Here is a 20,890-nt window from a genome sequence, read left to right on the forward strand (position 1 = left end):
CCTGAAAAGAGAAAACCGCCTCCAGCAGCAGCAGGAATGATCCCATTTCTGTTCTTACCTGGTCTCCAGCTGCTCCTGCCAGAGCTCCCAACAGCCACTGCCATTCCTAAACAGGAGCTATGGAGGACACTCCTGCTGTCCATGAGGGTGAGGAGGCAGTTTGGGATGTTCTTTGCTGTGCAATCAGACAAGAGAGTGTCAACGATCCTGTGGTCCCTTCCAAGCCAAAGCAGCCCGTGATTCCATGGTATGATCAGCACCTCTCCCAGTTCCATTCCAGAAACATCCTCCCACTAACCCAGGAGGGGTTTTTCTGCACCACACCAGGGATGTGCTGCCGAGTTGCCCTGGGCAGGGGACGCCTCAGCATTCCCTGCGGTGTATCAGCATTCCCTGGGACACCTCGGCACTCCCTGGGACATTTCAGCACTCCCTGGCATGCCCCAGCATTCCCAGGGATGCCCCAGCATTCCCGGGATGCCCCAGCATTCCCAGGGATGTCTCAGCATTCCCAGGGATGCCCCAGCATTCCCGGGATGTTTCAGCATTCCCAGGGGTGCCCCAGCATTCCCAGGGATGCCCCAGCATTCCCAGGGATGTCTCAGCATTCCCGGGATGTTTCAGCATTCCCAGGGATGCCGCTCCACGGCGATCCCGCGGTCCAGCGCCGTCCCGGGCTGCAGTGCCGGGCGCTCCCCACGGGGCGGCAGCACCGGGCGCTCCCAGCCCGGCCGGTCCCGGTGTCTCGGGCCCGGTCCCGGCTTTAACCCGCCCTGACCCGGCGGGGCCGCGGACACCGCGGGCAAAACCCCGCCGATGCCCTTGATTTCACCCTCCAAGGCACAGGATCGCAGCATTTCCTGAGCCGGAAGGGACCCACGGGGAGCATCGAGTCCAAATCCTGGCCGCGCACAGGACCCCAAGAATTCCCCCCTGTTCCCTTGTCCAGAGGGACAAGAGCCGTGTCCAGATCCCGGCTCTTCCCCCAAGATCCTGAAAACGCAGCGGGGCTGGGAGAAGGATGACGACGGGGTTTTTAAATACATGTCTCGTTATACGATCGTTCTATAGATCCGTTATGTGTCCTTATCGGTAATCCTGCAATCAATATGTCCCTTACATCTCGCTACACATCCTCACCCGTCGCCTTCACGGCGGCGGCTCCAGTGACCGACGGAAACCCCGCCTGACCCCCCACTCCCATTCCCGCAGTCAGACCAGGTTTCCTTCCCGGCTCCAGCCCTGCGGCAGTCTCAGGTGTCTCGTTCCATAAAGCAAATTATTCACAGCAACACAGAGCCAGCCCGAGCTGGTCGCTCCGGAGAGCGCCGACCACCTCATCCTTACCCCAAACTGTGCATTCTCTCCCCTGCACATTAATTCAGATTCTACCCCAAAATGTTCATTTCGGCCCCTACAGAATCCGCCCCAGAGCGACGACCCGGGCCCCGCTCGGCCGAGGCAGCTCCCGCTGCTGCCGCCTTCCCGCTCCGTGTCCCGGGACGGGACAGCCATCCCTGTGCCGGGACAGCCATCCCTGTGCCGGGACAGCCATCCCTGCACCGGGACAGCCATCCCTGTGCCAGGACAGCCATCCCTGCACCGGGACAGCCATCCCTGCACCGGGACAGCCATCCCTGTGCCAGGACAGCCATCCCTGCACCGGGACAGCCATCCCTGTGCCGGGACAGCCATCCCTGTGCCAGGACAGCCATCCCTGCACCGGGACAGCCATCCCTGTGCCGGGACAGCCATCCCTGTGCCAGGACAGCCATCCCTGTGCCGGGACACCCATCCCTGCACCGGGACAGCCATCCCTGTGCCGGGACAGCGATCCCTGCACCGGGACACCCATCCCTGCACCGGGACAGCCATCCCTGTGCTGGGACAGCGATCCCTGTGCTGGGACACCCATGCCTGTGTCAGGACAGCCATCCCTGCACCGGGACAGCCATCCCTGTGCCGGGACAGCGATCCTGCACCGGGACACCGAACCCTCGCGGCCCTCGCCGTCCGCTCGGGGCTGTCCCCGGTCCCCGCTCAGGGTTCTCCCGGTTCCCCGCTCACCTCCGAGCCCGGCGCAGCCGCCCCCGGTGTCCCCGGCCCCGCTCCGCTGCTCCCCGGGCTCCGCCACGGTGCCCCTGAGTTTGGGCCCAGAAAAAGCTCGGGTTTTATTTCTGAGCTCGGACTTGCAGGACTTGCCCGGACCCCCCGCCCCCCCGGGAACCCCCAGTGTGATGTAGGGAAAGCCGGAGCCCCGGCGGTGTCGGGCGGTGTGTTTGACCGGTGTGGGGGGACCCGCCGAGCGGGCCCGGCCCCGTGTGGGGGCTCCAGGGACAGCGGGGGGCGCCGGGCTCCGGCCCTCTGGGCTTTATTCTCCGGCGCCCCGAGCCCCGCGGCTGCGGGGGAAAGAGGGAGAAAGGGATAGTGGGGGATGAGGAGGGGAGGGAGAAAGTGGGGCAGGAAAAAGGGAATAAGGGCAGGAGGAAGGAGGGGTAGAGGGAGGTACAGGATGGGACACCGAGGCTCCGGAGGAGCCCAGCCCGGCCGCTGCCACCCGCACCGAGCGCTGAACGAGCGAAAGAAGCGAGGGCGGTTCCCGGGGGTTTAAATCCCCTCGGCCCCGCCCCGCGCACCTGAGCAGGCCCCGCCACGCCCGTTTGGGGCCGCCCGCCCCGGGATGCGCCGAGAGCATCGCTTTGTCCGGGTTCGGCATCACCTGTCCATGCCTATAGGGAGATGGGAACTGCAGCGGGAGTCTCCCGTCCCCATGGATGCCCCTCTCCCTGCAAGCTCTCGCACTGACCCAGCGTGTTTTCCACCTCCTTGGTCCCAGGCAGGGAAACACACTGGCTGCTCCTCTGGGCAAGGGAAAGGCTCCTGTGCTATTCCCAAAACCAGAACACCTGGAATTATGCCCTGGGAGCCCAGTCTGGTCCTTCCAGTCACTGGGGGTCACCCAGAGGGTCTTTACCTGAATAAAGAGAAAATGACATCCTGGTCCAGTGCATTTCCAGCAGGACTGGACACTCCTGGCAACAGTGACCAGTCCATGGAAGTTGGACCGGTGACAATCCAGGAGGATTTTAAGTTGGATTCCTGCAGATTTCATTGTGCGGAAGCTCCAATTCTTTGGGGCACCTCTTGTTTAAATGTTTCCCTGCTGGAAGAGGTCAATTAGTCTTTTTCATGGCCAGATTGCCAGAGGCAGGGAAAACCAACCAGCATTCCCTGCACATCTCCATCACTTCCATGTCCACCTGCAAGGAGTGGCTGAAGGACAGGAGCCAGCCCAGGACAGGCTCAGAGATGAGGCTTCCAGCCCAAACCATTCCATGATGATTCCACAATCTCTCCCTGCATTAATTTTGCAGTGTTTTCCTCTCAAATTTAGATGATTTGTTAAAGGAAAAAAAAATCTAAAATTATTCTAGGAATAAAAAGGGGAGTTGTAAAACATACAAGAATCATCCCTTCATGCATCAAATCATTCTTAAATTGGAAGCCCATTCCCTTATCTTTGTCCTTGTTTAGCTTTCCTGGAAATCTTTAGGGATCCCACAGTTTCTAGGTGTATTTCCCTCCCCATAAAGGAATGGAAACATCCTGATGCATCAGGGAAAGGATTTTTTTGTTATTCCAAGGAATGACAAGCAGAGAAATGGCCTTGGACACTAGGGATGAGCACCTTCACCATTCCCTCTCTCCAAACCCCGTGCAGATGGGGCTGGGAATGCCAGAAGGAGCCGGGTGTGCCTCTAATTGCAGAGCGTGCCTTTAATCCCGGGCTAAGCCAGCTCAGCCTTTGAGCCTGTCCCAACGCAGGGACAGGCCAGGACAGGTCTGTGCACATCCCAGCACCCAGGTGCATCAGTCCCCGGCCTGTTCCACACCCTCCAGGCCAGTGTCTGGCCATTCCAGACCGCTGATCCCGTTGCAGCGGGATCTCTCCCTCCTCTTGCATGCCCACAATTTGCCCGCAGTGACGGGGTCCTGTGGCTGACTGGAGGCAAATGTGGCAGCCACGTCTGGCTGAGCAGCTCCCTGCAGGTGGCGGCGAGATGTGACCTACTTGTCACTGGAATCACGCCGCCTGCTCGGAGAGCCCTGAGCTCTTCCGACAGCTGGAGCCAGCTGACCCCGGCCATGTCCTGGGAGGGAGCAGAACCAGGGAAGCTGAAGCTAGCTGGAAGTGCTGCCGGGACAGGTCTGGCATCCCAGAGCAGCGTGAGGGAAAAGGGAGCTGTCTGGGAAGCACTGGCTAAGGGGCAGGAGGAGGGTGTGTCCTTTCTGCTTGGCCCTGGTGATATTCCCTTGGGAGTTTTTACCTTGCAGAGCTGGGCTTTTGTTTGCCAGCACACCTGGGAGTCACGGGCCCGTCTCGGTGAGGGCCCTGGTGCGTGGTTTGTGGGCAGGGCTTCGTGTGGATGGAGGGGTAGAAAGGGACACGAGAAAACTTCTGCCCGAGTTAAGCATGGAGAGAGGATCAGGTGAAATCCTGCACCTGGAACAGCAGGAATAGGGACAGCTCTGGGTTGTGTGGCTCCTTTTTCCTTGCTCTGCTGCGATTTTTCATCACTATCACAATTTTCTGCCCTTCTTTTTCTTGAGCAAATAATGCCAAGTGCAATATTCTGTGGATGAATGGATCCCCCAGGCTCCAGCCCTGTCCTTTGGAAAAGCAGATCCAGCTTTGGAGTCCTCTTCTGTGCCACAAGCAGTGTGACAGCAGCCTGCTGCCCCGTTCCTCGGGGATTCTCCTGCCTTCTCTCCCTGCGTGTCCCACCGGCTGTGCCTGTGGCAGGTGCAGGAAGCAGTGTCTGCCTGCCCAGGCAGCATTTGGCGAGGGCAAAGGGCCTGTGAGTGGTGCTGCTGCATTAGCCAAGGCCTGCCTGCTGTGCAAAGCCTTATTAGAGAGCAAAAAGGGCTTTATTTCAGGCTGGAAGTCATCGAGCCTGTTCAGGCAGATGTTTATTTCCTCTGCTCCCTGGAATGATGTCATTATGGCCAGCAAAGTTCTGTGCTTCCCCAAAGCTGGGCAAACTGCTCTGGTACTTTTCTCAGGCTCCCCAGGCAGCACTCTATAAAATACAGGCAGTGTACAACTGGTTTCACAAGGAATTTCTGTTTAGCCTACTCATTAAAGTGCTCCAAAGGGAATCTGAGGTGTTTGTATTCCATGATTCTTGAGAACGAGTCACTGTTTATGCTGGCAGGTTTCCAAATAAGGAGAAAAAAAAAGGTTACTTCTGGGTCAAATTCTTGCTCTTAAGCTTTTATACTCCTTACCTCTCGGATGAGTCCTGTGCTCTGACATCAATCCTCCCACAGAGCACCAACCAGAGCCCTTCTGGCTTTTGGGATCTGAGGTGACATGGAAGGATCACCTATTTATTTTTTTAATACCTCTGGCCTAGGAGTTACTTTAAGCCTCACTGTTTTTCCTGCTGCAGAGAAGAATCCTGGAATTAGGGGATTCTTGGACACTACCATTTGCTGCTTTCTGCTGGAAAGCAGGTAATCTTATTCCAGCTAGGGAAAAATGCAAGTTAAACTTTTTAACTTCACAAAAATGTCTGAGCCTAGGAAGGGGAAATTAATGCCTCTGTATCCCTAAAATTAGATATATGTACAACAAAACCAATTTAAGATGCTTCAACGGCAACAGCCTTTTCCACGTAAGTGTCTTTAAATCTTTTTTTTTTTCCTACTGTTAGAGGAACAGAATAAATAACATCACCTGTGTATTTTAAAATTACGTTGTTAATAAAATCCTGGTACATTTACATAAATGACAACATTAATGTACAATTAAACAAAGCATTGTAATATTACAGCAACAAAAGAGGACCTACATATTTGTACAGATAGCTGGAGCAGCTACTTGAAAATACTTTCCAAAATAAAGCCTTCTGTGGCATTTCTCAGTGATAATTTTGACCCCCCTGTATGGCTTTCTGTAATAAATAGGGTTATTGGAGCTGGTGATGTTCAGCAGATGTGTACCTAAAGCACAAAGGGAGTGTGCCCTGACCAACCTGTCAGCTGACTGAAAATCCTTATCCATGCATGCAATTTGCCTCTGTGTAAATCCTTTAGGAACAAGGCCATGTCAGATTTTGATGGATTTGCTGGGAGATGCTGGTGGTTCTTTCTCCTTCCCTTTATCTAAACTGTGTCTGTGCTGTGCTTTGGAGCCTGGGCCCAGCTGAGCCTCCTCCTTCCACTGTGTTTAGATACAATGGGAATAAATTGTTGAATTTCTAATAAGGAATAAGTAGTTCTCCACTGAAAACTTGGTTTCCTCTTCTTCACACGTCTACAACAAATGGAAGTGTCCTGGCAAATGGCTTTTGGTGGGTGCTTAGCAAAGCTCAGTGGGAATGGCTGGAGGTCTTTCCTTCATCCAAACCAGCTCCAGAGAGAGAGCAAACCACTGAGCTGGATATTCTTTGGAGGCCAGGGGAGGCTTTTATTGCTTTCATTGCAACTGGGTAGTTTTTCAGCCTAGTGCCAGCTCCTGCTATACCTGAGCCTTCTACAAAGGGTGTTTTGTGATGTCAGGTCTCACAGGTAATGTTCAGAAACAGGCTTTTAAGGTGAAAAAAAATGACTGATTGACACTGTCAGACCTTGACAGGGAAAAGGGTAGACAATCTTTTTCTTTCTCCTCAAAACAGATCCAGATTAACAACTGGCACAGTGAAACTGTATTTAAAAACACTCAAACCCCCAACTCTCCCCTCCCCTCCCTGCCCCAGCTCAGCTCCTCATATTAGGCTTAAACAATGAGTAATTTCAGTGTTAGTATTAGTTTCTACTCAGCTTTGAACATACAAAACCTCTCTCTCAAGGTGCAAACAGTTTGGGGGAAGTTTCTGTTGGTCTGTTGCGATGCACAGACACTGGTACTACTGAGGGGAAGTATTTGTGTGCAGACAGATGGCTCGTAGGATGGGCTTTAGGATCAGGAAACTCCTTCTAGGCAGCCTTTTTACAGGGAAAACATCTGTGTGGATGAACCTAAGCCCGTGTATTAGTGCTGGGCTTAGCTCAATTGCCTCTTTCTCCACAGCCCGGCACCGTGCTCATGGAAAGGGCAGCGCCCATCGATCGCTGCGGCTCGGGCTCTCCCCTTGCACCCTCAGCTGGTGTTTGGGCCGTGGCAGTGTTGTTGGTGTGACAGTGTTGTTCCTGTGGCAGCAGCAGCAGCACAGAGAAGCCAGCTCCCCTCCCTCAGCACGGGCGTGCCTGTTCCAGGGCGCTCTCAGGAAGATGCAGAAGGCAACCAGCCCCAGCGACGCCTCCACCGCGGTTTGCCAGCCGGGCTGCCTCACACCCTGGAGGTGACGTACACGGAGTGCAGGCGGCCGGCCAGGGCTGCCTGCAGGTCCCTCAGAGGGTCCAGGCCCTGCACTTTGCTGTTCCTGCCGTAGATGAGCTGCTTGAATGAATCCTGCTCCAGCAGGGAGCTCATGTGCTTGAGGAAGAAGCCCTCGCAGAAAGAGGCCAGTTCTGGTGCATTGTGAATCTGAGGGAGACAGCAGGATTATTAACCCCTTGTGTACGTCACAGACCTAAATGACATCCCTGAGCCTCTCATTCCTAATGCTTTTCTCCTTTTTGTCTCTTAGAACATTAAAAGACAGGAGTAACAGTGGAAAAACACTGAAGGCAGGACTCTGATCATTTCTCCCAGTGCTTTTTGCAGGGGGGCATCCAGGCTTTTTTAATTCCTTCCCCTGCTGGCCTGCTGTGGGAAGGGCTGCTGGCCTGCACTCCAGCCCCTTCCCTTCCTGCAGCAGAGCAGCTGGCTGATGAGGTGGCCAAGGTACCTGTTTGGCTGAGCCACAGCACACAACAACGCTGCTGTGCTGGCAGATGGTGAGCAGGGCTCGGGGCAATCAGGACACGGGTCACAGGACGGGAGCCTCATCCCTACAAGGAGGGGCTGAACGCAGGAGAACAGGAATGCTGCACTCCTGAACCACCACGAGGTGATTTCTGCCTGGGATCTGGCTCCTTTTGCTTCAGGATCAGTAACGAGAACAACAAAACTCAAGTTCAATAATAAGAAGCTCTGTGCACACACAGCCTCTGCCTGGGAATTCTGTGCAAATAATAATTTAAGGAAAAGTACATAATGGCCAGTAGGGAATGCTGTTTCCCCTTTTTACCACTGCACACTGTTAAATTTTTGGTCTGAAAGAAACCAGCCCAATGTGAGAGAAATTTAAAAGCATCAGTGTATCAGACACTAAACACACAGTGTAAAAAAAAATCATTACCAGCCCTCTGTGCAGTTTTCTCCTTGTTTTTAAGGGATCTGATCCTGCAAAATTCCAGGAAAAGCAGAGTATTTCTCTGATTTAGGTTATTTGCTACAGAGGTGCATATCTGTCACACAACAGACTTTATGCTCCTTTTGGAGCTGAAAAGAGTATTTTCTAGCAGCAGGGGTGCTAGGAAAGGGTTTACTCTCTAGTTGCTATGCTGTGATCAATTGCCCCCGCTGCTCCCAAGATTTGAATCCCTCAGGATTTGCTGATGCTGCTGTATCAGGCTGCTAAGACAGCTTTCCCCTGCTCTGCAGGGATCCCCCATCCATTTCATCCATGATTGCTCCAGACAAGAAAACACACCGGGGCTGTGCAGGACTTTCCAGCCTGGAGCTGGGAATCATCTCGCTGGTGTTGTGGCTGGGGGGAGTTAGCTGCAGGGAGGGTTCCCACCTGGGGTTTTTAGTTATCACCAGCAGCATACAGGCTGCTCACTGGGGTTCTTAAACCAGGGGGGTTGGATCTACCTTTGCATATTTATAGATGTTGACAGAGTTGTCCATGCTGATGGTCTGGGCACAGAGGATTTCACAGTGTCTCTGGAGGCCGTCTAGCTGGAACAGGCTGGCAGCCGACAGCAGCTAGGAGGACAAGAGAGAGGCTATTTGAGATCATGAGGCTTGAAAGGCCTGGGGAAGGCAAACAGGACGGATGATTTCCTCTCTGAGGAGTCTCTGACTCGCTGTTTTAATGGCCAAGTCCTCATCAAACAGCAAAAAGGCCGCTCCATGCTGAAGTGACAGACTGACACATTTCCCCTCTCAGCAAAAGCTCCCCCCACAAGCATATTTGCTCTCCTGTCTGTCACCACGACACAGAAACACCAAGCAGCGATGTTTTGAAACTTTAAAGCTCATTTCCAAGCATTAAACATGCTCCTGGACTGAATGGGAACCTGCTGTTAGCTCCTGGATTTTGCCTTTCAACTCTATTTTATGCCCCAGCGCACTTGGCAAGACTTGGAAGAAAAAGCTCTCTCACCTCTAAGATATCAGTGGTGGGAATTTCCATGGATTCTGTCCCTCCATAGTATAAATACTGCATCAGCATCTGGAATGGGAAGAAGGCCAGGCATGAAGTTATCACGGCAGTCACAAGGGGCTCTTGATGGCTGTGCTCCCCTTCCTGAGCAGACGGGAATCGTGTCCTGTGCCGGCTCTCACCTCCACTGGCGGCTTTTTTTTCACTCCCTAGCGTGGCAAATCTGCTGCTTTCTAACAGTCCTTTTTCCCTTGGGCCCTGAAAAGGGCCCTGCTGGGGACTTTGGGCTGAGGGTGACAGCGTGTCTCTGAGCAACACCACTGTCCTTGTCTGGGATCCGGGCTGGTGAAGCCTGGCAGGCTGGTCACGTGCGGAGCTGCCAGCGAGCCCAGCGTGAGCATCCCGGGGACCTCCCAGCCACTTGCCTCCCCTGCTGGGCTTCTAATCAGCTTCCAGCCCCTCACCAGGCCCGGAGGAAAAGGCATTAATTGTCTGCAGGGAGAGCAAGAGGCAGCTCCTGCTCTTTGATCTGCATGTGCCCACCCCCAGCCCGAGCAGTGTCAGGGAGGGAATGGATCTGGTGTTGGATCACAGAAGTGTCCTGGGTGCTGTGTGGGGCTTGCAAGCTCTGCTTGCCATGCCTAACAGGGCTGAGAACAAAACTAAGCTGCTCTTTGTGAGATTGCCTTATTTGTAGAACAGATTTATGTGAAAGCAGAGCTCTTCTCAGCAGAGCCCTGAGCAGGACACACATCTCTGGTGGCTCAGCATCCTCTGCCCTACCTGAGCCCGCCTCTCCTTAATGTTACCCTCTGCTGTATTTACCATCAAATTGTGAAATACTTCACTGTTTCAATTCTTTCTGATTTGTCTCTCTCCCTCCACTGAAGCACAAGTTTATCTTTAGAAACCTTCTGATGTACAAATGCTGTTAAGGAAGCTTGTTTCAATACTCAGTTTTATTTTCTTCTCTGTTGTGGCTTGAAGCTGCAAAACTTGGATGTCACCTATCCAACACAAAACTTGTACAGCCCCTTACAAGCAGAACAAAGATGTTCTCATGGTCAACTTTCTTCCCTCTAGTGATATAACAGCACTGCTGACCAACAGACCAGGTTTGTTTGCTTATACAAAGAGAAAAAAAAAGCCTCAACCCTTTAGTGAAACAGCTACATGACCTATTCTGCACTTCACATCTCCCTGTTCCTCCACAAAATATGGAAATATCATAAAAGCAAAGCACAATTCTCAGTTCTGAGCCTTTCTTGACAGGGACACCATTGATTTCTTATCATCTGATTTGAATTAATATGAAGCCTGGCAATGCAGCTGCTGTAAATAAGTTACTCTTTGCTTAGAAAAAGGGACAGTAAAAGATGATTTCCTAAAGTGCCTGTGAGGAGATTATCCTGTTCCTGTTACTAACACTTGGCAGCACTGAAGTAGCTCTACCTACATCCTAACGTGAAAATGGTGTCGTGAAATGTATGAAAATGGTGTGTTAAAAGTATAAAACTACTTTCCAGTAGACTAGTTTCTCCTGCTTTATGGAGAAGTCAGCTGCCTAGGAAGAAAATAAGAATATAGACTGGAAGAGCCTGTTTTAAAGCTGGAACTTTGGAAAAAGGGTATTTCAGAAAACTCCTGAAATTCATATCTGTTGAAAGGTACTCCATTTCTACTTGTAATATTATCTAATTATGATATTACTTATTACTACTTGGGTTTGTCTTTCCTTCCAAGTGGTTGAGAAAAAAAAAGATGAAAAAGAATAAAGAAAAAGTGGAATTAAGTCCCATACCTTGAAAATGTTGTATTTCATATCGCTGATTTCAACAGTCTTGCTGCCATGGCCATCGTGCTCTGTTTTATTGGTCATTAGTGTCTTGAACCTGGGAATGGTTTTAAACAGATTTAATTGAAAAGATTTAATTGTATTACTGTGTCACACACTCATCACAAAGAGCAAGGGGAAAACAAAAATCCCTCCTTGTTCTTTGCAAGCTGAAAATCGAAACATTTCCTTTAATTTAATGATGATTAGTTCAGGGACAATTTAAAACTGTAAATTGCCTGGATCTGATCTAATCCCACCCTGTGATAGGTAGAAAACCCTGTTACTGTGCCAAGAACAGAGAAAGAAACTGCTAACTGCAAGTGCACCAGGCCAGTGTGAGATTCCAGGAAAGCTGGAGCAAGTGCAGCTCTCCCTGCAACCTCTGGAAGAAGGAATGGGAAGGCAGGGAATGGCTGGATATGTACACTCCAACTACCACACATGATTTCAGGGATAATCATGGCTGGATTCATTATGCCCCTGGTTAGTGACTCACCTGTTAGATGCAGTAACCAGCAGGACTTTGTGTGCATAAAAGAGCTTTCCTTCCACTAAGAAAGTTACATCAGACATTTCTTTATTGTTCAGAAAGTGAGGATCTGTTGGGTGAATGGACCAAAAAAAAAAAAAAAAGGTGACTTTTCTTTTTAAACTGTTCATGCTTTTCAGAAAGAAATCCAACAAATAAAAAACCAAGCCAGCAGCAACCAAAAGAAGCTCACTGCTCAGGTGAGCACCTTACCCAGCCGAGCTGGCAGCGTCTTTCGGATCTCGGGAATGCTGGGAATGGGGCTGCTGCCGTAGCAGTGGGTGAAGATGGATGCCAGCTGCTGGTTGATGGAATCATTCTGTGAGGAGGATGGAACAGGGATCAGCAACTGGACACTGAGCAGGATCCAAATGTGCTGTAAGGGGTCCACTGGGGCTTACACAACTCAGCCTTACAGGAGTAACCTCCCCACAGAGGGACACATTTTAAATTAAGCCAGAATTACTGGATCTGTGGAGTTATGGAGGTATAAAGAGCTGTATACACGCCCAGGTGTGTGTCTGAGGACTGTCTAGGGGCTGTTCATGAATTCAGATAAATGCTTCCAGGGCCATTTCCATGCCATAACTCCTAGGGACTTTGCCCAGCCATTCCCTTGTTCCTGTTGTGCACAACAACAATGAAACCCCAGAACACTCAGCTCTGACAGAGTTATAAAACTCTGACTTACTTTGCTGGTTTTGAGGATGTCAAACATGAGCTGCAGCCCCTCACTGACCAGCTCCTCGTTGTAATCCTCCTCTTTGATGGTGACAAACTCCCGCAGCAGGGTCTGCACCACAGAGTAGCGCGACTGGGAGAAGGTTGTCCGTAGGGACTCGATCCACACGTGGAGCTTCCAGGGCACTCCTGCAGCCACAGGAAAAAGGGACAGTGAAAGATGATTTCCTGAAGTGCCTGTGAGGAGATTATCCTATTACTAACACTTGGCAGCACTGAAGTAGCTCTACCTACATCCTAACAGCAGATAGATTTTTATCTTGATATTAAAGGTGACTGAACTGGGTCACTGACAGATTAAGTGACAAAGAATTGGCAGCAGGATCATAAATTGGAAATTTCTGCTGATTTTTAAGGATCAGAGACTCCCTGTTTTATTCTGAGCTTCATGGTTAGTCAGAACCACACAAAAAAAAATTGAACTGAAGTTGTAAGGCTACCTAATGCTACACAACTGTGGTGTGAGGTCTTTCCTCCCAGTTACACACAGCTACAAAGTTGTCTCTCTCCTACCTTGAGATCAGTTTTGTTCCTTCACCTTAAACCATTGATAAACACTGAATTTTAGGTGTAAGTATCCAACAGGGAGAGATGCCCCTTGCTTTTGATAAATGGTAACACAGGATCCAGCCAAGAGTGAGGGACATCCCAGAGCAGCAGGAATTTGAAAAAAAACCCCAACAACTTGTGAGGAGCCTTAAACACTTTTAAAATTTAGATTAGATAGCTTTGCAGTTGGGGTTGTTGCTCTTCTAAGTGAGAGGGGCAGAAAAGGAAGGTTTTTATGCCTCATGTGCACAAGGCTCAGAAGGAAGGGCTCACCCAGTGCCCTGAGCTCCATGGTGATGTCCACGTAGCCGTGCTCGGCGCTGTAGTACATGGCCTCCTGCAGAGCCTTCATCCGCGTCTTGCACAGCCGGACCTGCCCCTCGCTGGAGCTGCCCTGGCTGGAGGTGTCACTCTCCACCCCCTCGGCCAAGATCTCCTCCAGGGACAGCACATCCCCCTTGGCCTGCTGGGGCTGGCTCAGGAGCTTGCGCAGGACGTTCCTGAGCAGAGAGGTTACACTTACTAACAAAGGAAATTTCAACAACTCAGAAAGGACTGTGGGGATTTGGGATCTGGCTCACTAAACAGTAATTTCTTCCCAAAAACAGTTGGCACTGTGGAGCAGCATAGAAACCACTTGTCCTTCCCTACCCCATGTCCTAGAAACTGGTGCCCCTCAACAAGGGCAGAAACATGGCCCGTACTTCTCACATGGTGGGTTTGTTTGGAATTTCACACGGCAGTTGCAAGAAACAGACTTTCTTGTTTGTGTCTTGTTTGGGGAGTTTGCATCACGGGTGTCCCTCAGCCAGCTGGGGACAGCTGCTCCAGACATTCCCCAGCCCAGCAGGGCCACCCAGCACTCCCTGTGCTGCTGCACTGCCACCAGCCGGTGCTCTCCATGCACCCACACCCCTCCCTGGGGCTAAATCCAGCTTATTTAAGGACCTAGCTTTAGGATCACCCCATCCTATCCTGTGGCAGAACAAGCCTTGGATCTCACTAACATTTCTTTAGGGAACACAGAGATTTCTGGAGGAGCTTGCAAGTAATGTCTTATTTCTGAACAACCACCCTGAAAACAGGGTTGGAGAACCCAGGCTGGCTGGTTTAATGATTCACCTCTTGGTTGGCCCTCCAAAAACCAAAGATGCAGACGCCCAGGCTCTACTGTAAGTTATTCTTGCCACCTCAGCCTGATTAAATTCCATCTCAGAACATGAACCAGGATCTCACAACCCTGATTTCATAACCTACCCTTAGGTGGGACTTGGTCTGCTGATGTGGGGCCTAAAACCAGCTCACTCTCAGTGCTGCAGAGCCAGACCAGCAAGTGTAAAGACAAGAAACAGCAAACAAAGATCTTTGTTCTTTGTTGTCAGGAGAGTCTTAATCCCATCTGCTGAACTGCACACGCTGGGGTTTGGGTCACAAAGTCACACAGGACACACAGCAACACCTAGAGTGCAAAAAGCCCTGTTCTGAGCAGGAGCAGAGCACTACCTGTGGCCATGTGCTGCTGAGTGGCTGAAGCAGTTCATGTCCTCATGGAGTGACGATGACATCCCGTTGACTTCCAGCATGCTCAGGAGTGGATCGGCACCCCTGCTGAGCAGCAAGCTGACCAGCTCATAATTCCCTGGGGAAAAAGGACAGGAACATCAGGATGGTCCCTCTGTGGAAGCACAAAGCACAGGACTGGCCACAGGCAGGACTCCCTGGCTCCGTTCCCATTAGATGGAGTAGGGAGTGGTGGCAGGAGATCCAGCACTGGGTGTCACTGGGAGAGGAAGAGGCCTTTTTTATCCCTTCCATAAAGCTTGGAGCAGAGCAAGCCAGCCACTCATCTTCATAAAAGCACAAAGACAACAGAGAAAGAAACAAAAGGAAAAAAACGAAAACCACTTTGAGGTGAAAAGTGTTGACAAACAAGGCCAGCACAGACTCGTTCACAGAATGCTCAGCTCCTGACAGCCTGCTAGAAGAAATGCAGAATTTTTACCTGCATTTAATAAACTAATATACCAAATTTCTTTATATAACAGTTATTTTTCCCCAGGCTGAATGGAAACTTGTTAATTTTTCACATCTGGGTGTTGCTTAGGGCCACAGACGTGCCCAGACTAGACAGGGGCTGGTTTATGTTCCTTGACAGTGCTTTGTGAAGGAGTTGGTGCCATCAGCTCTGTTGTGGGGGCTCTGGGGATGAGTCAAGAGTGGGACAAGTTGGAAAACAGATCTTGGGGCCCATCAGGCTGGTGGCAGTAAGACATGGAGAGTGCTGAGGCCACAGAGAGCTCACCTGCAGCTGAGGCCAGCTGGAGGGGTGTCTCAGCGTAGTTGTCCTCCCCAGTGTTCACGGCGGAGCCCTCCACATGGGCACCAGCATCCAGGAGCAGCTGCAAGGGGCACAGGAAAGGCAGGGAGTTGGGAAAAGAGCAATTCAGAAGGACCAAGCAGCCAGGGCTGGTGTTAGAAAGGAGAATCAGGGGGTTCAGAGTGAGGAGGGCCCATCTGGAGAGCACCACCTCCTTTTTAAAATCTCCTTTATGGCGTGGCTGTGCAACTGGATTCTCCAACTCCGAAGGGCTCTGCAGTCAGAGCAGGAAGCCCATCCTAGCTCCATGCTGTGCACAGGAAGCAGGGTTCCCCCAGGGAATTACCAGGCTGGTCATACCTCGTGGAGCCTGTGTAGGGAGGCCTGGCAGCTGCAGGGATTGTCACACAGAGCCTGCTTTCACTGAGCTGCTGTGAGGGAAAGAGCTCCCTCCCAGGGGAGGGGGAGAAGGCGACAGGGTGATGGGGATGTTTTATGGCCAGGTGGGGCTGGCAGAGGGCTCTGGAGCACCCAGAGCAGTGCTGGCAGGGGCAGGCAGGGAGGATCAGCTCTGTCATGTGTATCCACCAGGATATTCCATGCTTCCACGACTGTGGGCACTGCAGTACACAACAGGAGCTTTGATTCACTTGGCTTCATCTCCTGGGAGAATCAAACTCGTATCTCACAAATAAATTAAGGCTGTCCAACCTCTGGAATACCAAAGGCTGCCTGGGCAGTTTGCCAGGTGGAATCTAATCTTTATAATTATGTACAAATGTACACAAACAAAAGATGAGTGTGTGCAGCCTCCATTTACTTACTTTTTTTTTTTTTTTTAATTCCTTCCCTTTGAGCAGAAGGTAAATGAAATTCAACAGCAATTGATTGTCTGCTGTGATCAGTTTTTCATTCCCCTGGAAGCCTAGGTAGCATTTCTGGGGCTCCATGCCATCCTGCTGCCTCCTGTGATAATTCCACAGAAAAGGGGGCAGGGAGGATGCCACAGGCTGAAATCCCACAACAGCTTAAGTCTTGTTCATTCAGTTCTCAAGGATTATGAAGGAAGTTACAGATGATTTGCTGCCATTAGGGCAGACATCAGCATACACTGGATTTTTGCACATATAAATTTATAAACCAATTAATATCTACTGTTATAAAGCTCCTGATCAAACAGCCAAACTGCAACCACTCCACGTGAAGCACTAGTTTATTTAAAACCAAAGAAATGATTGTGCAGCACTGTTTTGGGAGCAGTGAGCCTTGGAGCAATACTGAAACCAAAATAAAATACAGAAACACGCCGTGTTTCGTTCTCAAGGCCTTGCTAGGAATTAAGTCACCAGTTTTCATTCTCCTCGTTTTAAACAGCACGCAGTTTCTCCACTGGTGTTTAGGAGGCTCGGGAAGGCTGGGAGCGAGGTCTCACAGGGCTGCATTTCAGTCCCCTGTGCCTGCTGGAAGGATTCCTGGCTGGAATCTTACCTGGACCACCGAGATGTGCCCGTGTAACACGGCGAAGGTGAGCGCAGTCCAGTGCCGGCTGTCGGGATGGACCGAGGGGTATCGTGGAGAGGCACTGGGCACCTGGAGCAGGGAAGCAGCACTCATCACCCACTGCAGCCTGCCTGCCTTCCTCCCCTGCCTTCTACAGAACTTCCTCTGTGAGTGACAAGCCCAGGGAAAGGGACTTGGGCCACTTAGAGAACACTGCGGCCACCACTCGCTCTGCCCCATCCCCTGGGACTCTTTAATGGCATCACTGGTTTCTCCCTGTGGCAGCTTCTTCCCTCCCCCTCCCCGTGCCCATCACACTTGCCAGTGCCAATCCTAATTGGAGCCACTGAGTGCTCCAAGAGGTTTTGAAGGTTTTCTCCCCGCTCCCAAATCCCTGAAGCGACAGTTTCTGAGAAAAATGCCTTGCTTGAAGCTTCCAGGACTGAAGCCTTCAGTTGCTAGGAGAGATTTCAGAACTCCTGTTAGTTTACAGCTGGATACTTATGGGCAGAGGGCATATACTCACTGGTATATCTAAATTTGCTCCAGCATCTATAAGCATTTGGACCATGGCTTCATCTCCAGCAGCACAGGCGTACATGAGGGGAGTCATACCCTTCAGAAAGGAAACAAAAAATAAGAACAAAAAGAAAGTTACCTTTCTATCCCTATCAACAGTGACACTGTCATGGACACAGCGAGTTTGAATCTTAATGTACAATGTGTGTGTAGGACAGCACATATATATTTATAAAGTATTTTTGACTTATATGCAGAGGGGGCACAACTGATATTGGAAAATGACCTGGACAAAACATTACTGGACAAGGCTGAAAGAACACAAAAAGGATCACTGAAAATCCTAGTCCTGTATTGTCCACAATTCTCCAGCTTTCCCAAGGCTGCCAACAAAGAAATGCCATTTCTTGGCTCATTTGTAGCCAAATGAACTGAAGGCAGAAAGCAACACAAAAATACAGACGATGAATTTATTTGGCAACTTCTTCCTATTGCTAAAATCCTATTTGCCTCAATATTTCAGCATTTCAATCCCATAAATCTCCTTCCCTCTACTTAACCAGCAAACCATGACGGCTCAGTGATGAATTATGAGAAAAATGAGCCTTACTTATGGAGTTCATTCCTGAAGTAGCCAAGGACAGAAAGGAAATGGCCTGGTAAAATCCATTCTTGCTCACATCCCACAGCTTTCCTGCCCCCTCCCCTTAATTATTGCAGGCATTTGGATTTTTTACAGGCAGCATCTCCACAGCTCAGTGTGCAATACCAGAGCTTCATCCTTAATGGGAGCTGTACTGTAAAATGGAATTACATCTCTCACAAAGGAGTGCTGCTCTTTACTCTGCAAAGGTGTCTTTTCAAAGCAGCCACAACTCCCAGCTTCCTGCTTTGGGGCACTTCCATTGGTGAGGATATTTCTGGGTGAGATATTTTGGCTTTTGTGGGGCTTGGGAGGCTCCACACTCATTACAGACAAACAAACTGAGAATTCAAAATGCAGGTCTGCAGGCACAAACCCCAGTCAGGGTTCTAAAACTTGTATAGATTTACATTGTCCTTTTTAAAATTTTTAATATTAGTGTTGCACTCCCTGCTTGCACCTTGCCAAGGGAAGAAGAGATTGTTTTCCTAAACATCTCCAATCCCCTGAAACCAGAGAGCTTGTTGGTGCCCATCAGAACTGAATACAGGGTCCTGCTCCAAACTCGCATTTCTGAGGGGATGTTCTGAGCTCTTTTCCACAGATTTCCACGTACACAGATGGACAAGTGGGTCTGAGCATCATGGACATGCTCACACCCTGGGAGTGGTCAAAATCCCAACCTGGATCTAAAGCCTTTGTATTAAATTATCCAGCAGCTCTGTCATGCCTAAGTCAGTTTTCCCGAGTTTGGGCATCTGGCTTTGTCTTACTCTTTTCCAAAAGGAGCAAAACAAGCTGGTGGCAAAATCCATCTTTGGTTTCCTGTTCCAGCCATGGCAGAGCTCATTCCCAGAACTTGAATTTAACTCTGCCTGGGGTGGGCAATGCCACACAAGTACTTGCTTGGACACAAAGCTGAGTTGCTCCAGAGTCAAGTGGAGAATTTCCAAGCAACAATATCTCCAAAGGGGGCCTGTCCTGCCCTTTTTGTTGGTGCCAAAACACTCTCTGAGTGCCACAGATGACAGAGCTGCCCCTCTCGTAGCAGGGCTGGCAAGAGGATCCCACCCACAGGATGAGACATCAGTGAGTGACAGCAGAAACTCCACAGACTTCCCAAGGAGCCGCCCACAGGGGTCTCTGGGCTGACAAAAGCCAGACAGCTCCCACTTTGCTGGCTGGATGAGAGGTAGGGAACATCCAGCAGCGAGAAGTGACAGTCCTGGCACCAGTGTCTGAGGTGCTGGGGCACAGTGTCTCACAATGCAAATCATCTTTGAGAGAATGAGAGGCCTCTGGGCTACAGGAACTGCAAAAACTTATTTAAAAAAATATAAAGAGGAAGTGGGAAACCTTCATAATATAAATCTGCCACCTCAATCACTTTACTTAAGTGAATATCTATGATGAGATACCCACCCCAGTGACCACAAAGCTCCTGGTATGGGATTTGTAAATAAGGCAACTACACACCAGATATGTCCAGGAGCAGCTTCTGCTATTTGTGTATACATTCACACTTCCCTTAAAACTGCAGGATGGTGGGAAGTGCTATGGAAGACGTGCCAGGTTCAGAGTTGGGTCTGAAATGTTACTGCAGTAAAATGCTGGCAGTGAGAAAACCTCTCTACCTGAACATAAACCCTTCCCACTGCTCAATATCCTCTTCTTCCAGAGATGTGACAGCTCATTCTCCTCGCTGTGACAGCTATAACGAGTGTTTATTTAGGAGAGGTGGCTTTTTCCCCCCTTTTTTTAAATTAAAAGCTAATTCCATGCATTGAATGATATCCCAGAGGACAGTCTCTGCTGTTACTTGATGGGACTGACAGCATGAGCAGAAGCAGCCAGAGACTCCCAGGACTACCAAATCCCTATGGTTCAGTGTAGTTGAGCAGGAACAGTTAAAAATGGATAAACAGACACATCAGCATGATGGACTATGAGCAAATCTAACAGTGACTGACACCAGGCCACTGGGGTGGGGTCCTAAGTGCTGTTTCTTGTATTCCAAACTGCTCTGAGCCCTAAAGTCAAGAGACAAAAACACCTTTTGGTCACTTCTCACTAACCCAGCTGGGATTTGGGCTGTTGAGGCAGAGGGGAGTGTCACTGGAAAAGAAACCACTTTGCTTTGACATCCTCTCAGCACATATCAGACTTTCCATTCACTGCCCCTGTGTTAACCTGCCTGCCATCAGCGCCTGAGACAGCCCATCCAAAGAACAGACATTCCAGCTGATAAACAATCCACTCTGGGCTCTAATGGGATTTTTTTTGGAGGGATGACGTGAGAGTGGGTTGGGGAAGTATTTTTCTGTCTTTTAAGGGATGCATTTTCAGCCTAAACCACGAGCTAGAATTAGAAAATCCTTGGAGAGGCAACAAACACGACCTGGTATTGATTTGCCACATGGAAAGGAAGGAGCCAGCTGCTGATGCAGGGAATTTTGGGGTTGTGAGGGTTTGTTCTGTGGCACACCTGATCATCCATGGTGTTCACCCCGTCGGGGCCCAGTGCATCGATGGCTTGGTTGATCAGATCCGTCCTCCCGCAGTTCAGCATCCGGAAGCCCAGATCCTGCTGGAATTTCTCAGTAGCAGCTTTAGCATCCAGTCTCCGGAAGGAGCTGAAGCAGCATTCAGGTCTGTGAAAGACAAAAGAATTCCTGGATGGTGCCCATATACCATAAAAAAAAAAAAAAAAAAAAAATATATATATATATATAGATCCTTAGTCTTTGCTGGGCAAAAAAATATCAATTTTTTTCAGAAGTATGAAATAAAAATCAAATTTAGGCAGGGAAACACCCTCAAACACTTTTCCAGCAACTCAGTTGAAGGAAGTGCTTTAACGTTTCTGTGAGGATCTACTAAATCCTTATCCTTTAGATGACTATCAGGGCAACTTTTATGTCATCTGGAAGGAAAG

The 20,890-nt window shown here is 50.1% G+C and overlaps 1 protein-coding gene across 1 annotated transcript in view; it reads right to left on the reverse strand.

Moving 5' to 3' along the window:
• Nucleotides 1-5,743: 5,743 nt before the first annotated feature.
• The window catches only part of ABTB2 (ankyrin repeat and BTB domain containing 2), a 111,793-nt gene continuing 96,646 nt past the window's right edge, over nt 5,744-20,890 (reverse strand). The window contains exons 5-17 of the mRNA XM_053979887.1: nt 20,441-20,606; nt 17,320-17,409; nt 16,782-16,883; nt 15,279-15,375; nt 14,480-14,615; nt 13,250-13,476; nt 12,378-12,556; nt 11,900-12,005; nt 11,654-11,756; nt 11,122-11,212; nt 9,321-9,389; nt 8,807-8,920; nt 5,744-7,531 (exon numbers count right to left, since the gene is read on the reverse strand). Of these exons, the coding sequence (XP_053835862.1) occupies nt 7,334-7,531; nt 8,807-8,920; nt 9,321-9,389; nt 11,122-11,212; nt 11,654-11,756; nt 11,900-12,005; nt 12,378-12,556; nt 13,250-13,476; nt 14,480-14,615; nt 15,279-15,375; nt 16,782-16,883; nt 17,320-17,409; nt 20,441-20,606 (1,678 nt within the window). The 3' untranslated portion in view covers nt 5,744-7,333. The remainder of the gene's footprint in view (nt 7,532-8,806; nt 8,921-9,320; nt 9,390-11,121; nt 11,213-11,653; nt 11,757-11,899; nt 12,006-12,377; nt 12,557-13,249; nt 13,477-14,479; nt 14,616-15,278; nt 15,376-16,781; nt 16,884-17,319; nt 17,410-20,440; nt 20,607-20,890) is intronic.

Source organism: Vidua macroura, chromosome 6 (assembly GCF_024509145.1).
Source record: "Vidua macroura isolate BioBank_ID:100142 chromosome 6, ASM2450914v1, whole genome shotgun sequence".
Lineage (NCBI taxonomy): Eukaryota > Metazoa > Chordata > Aves > Passeriformes > Viduidae > Vidua > Vidua macroura.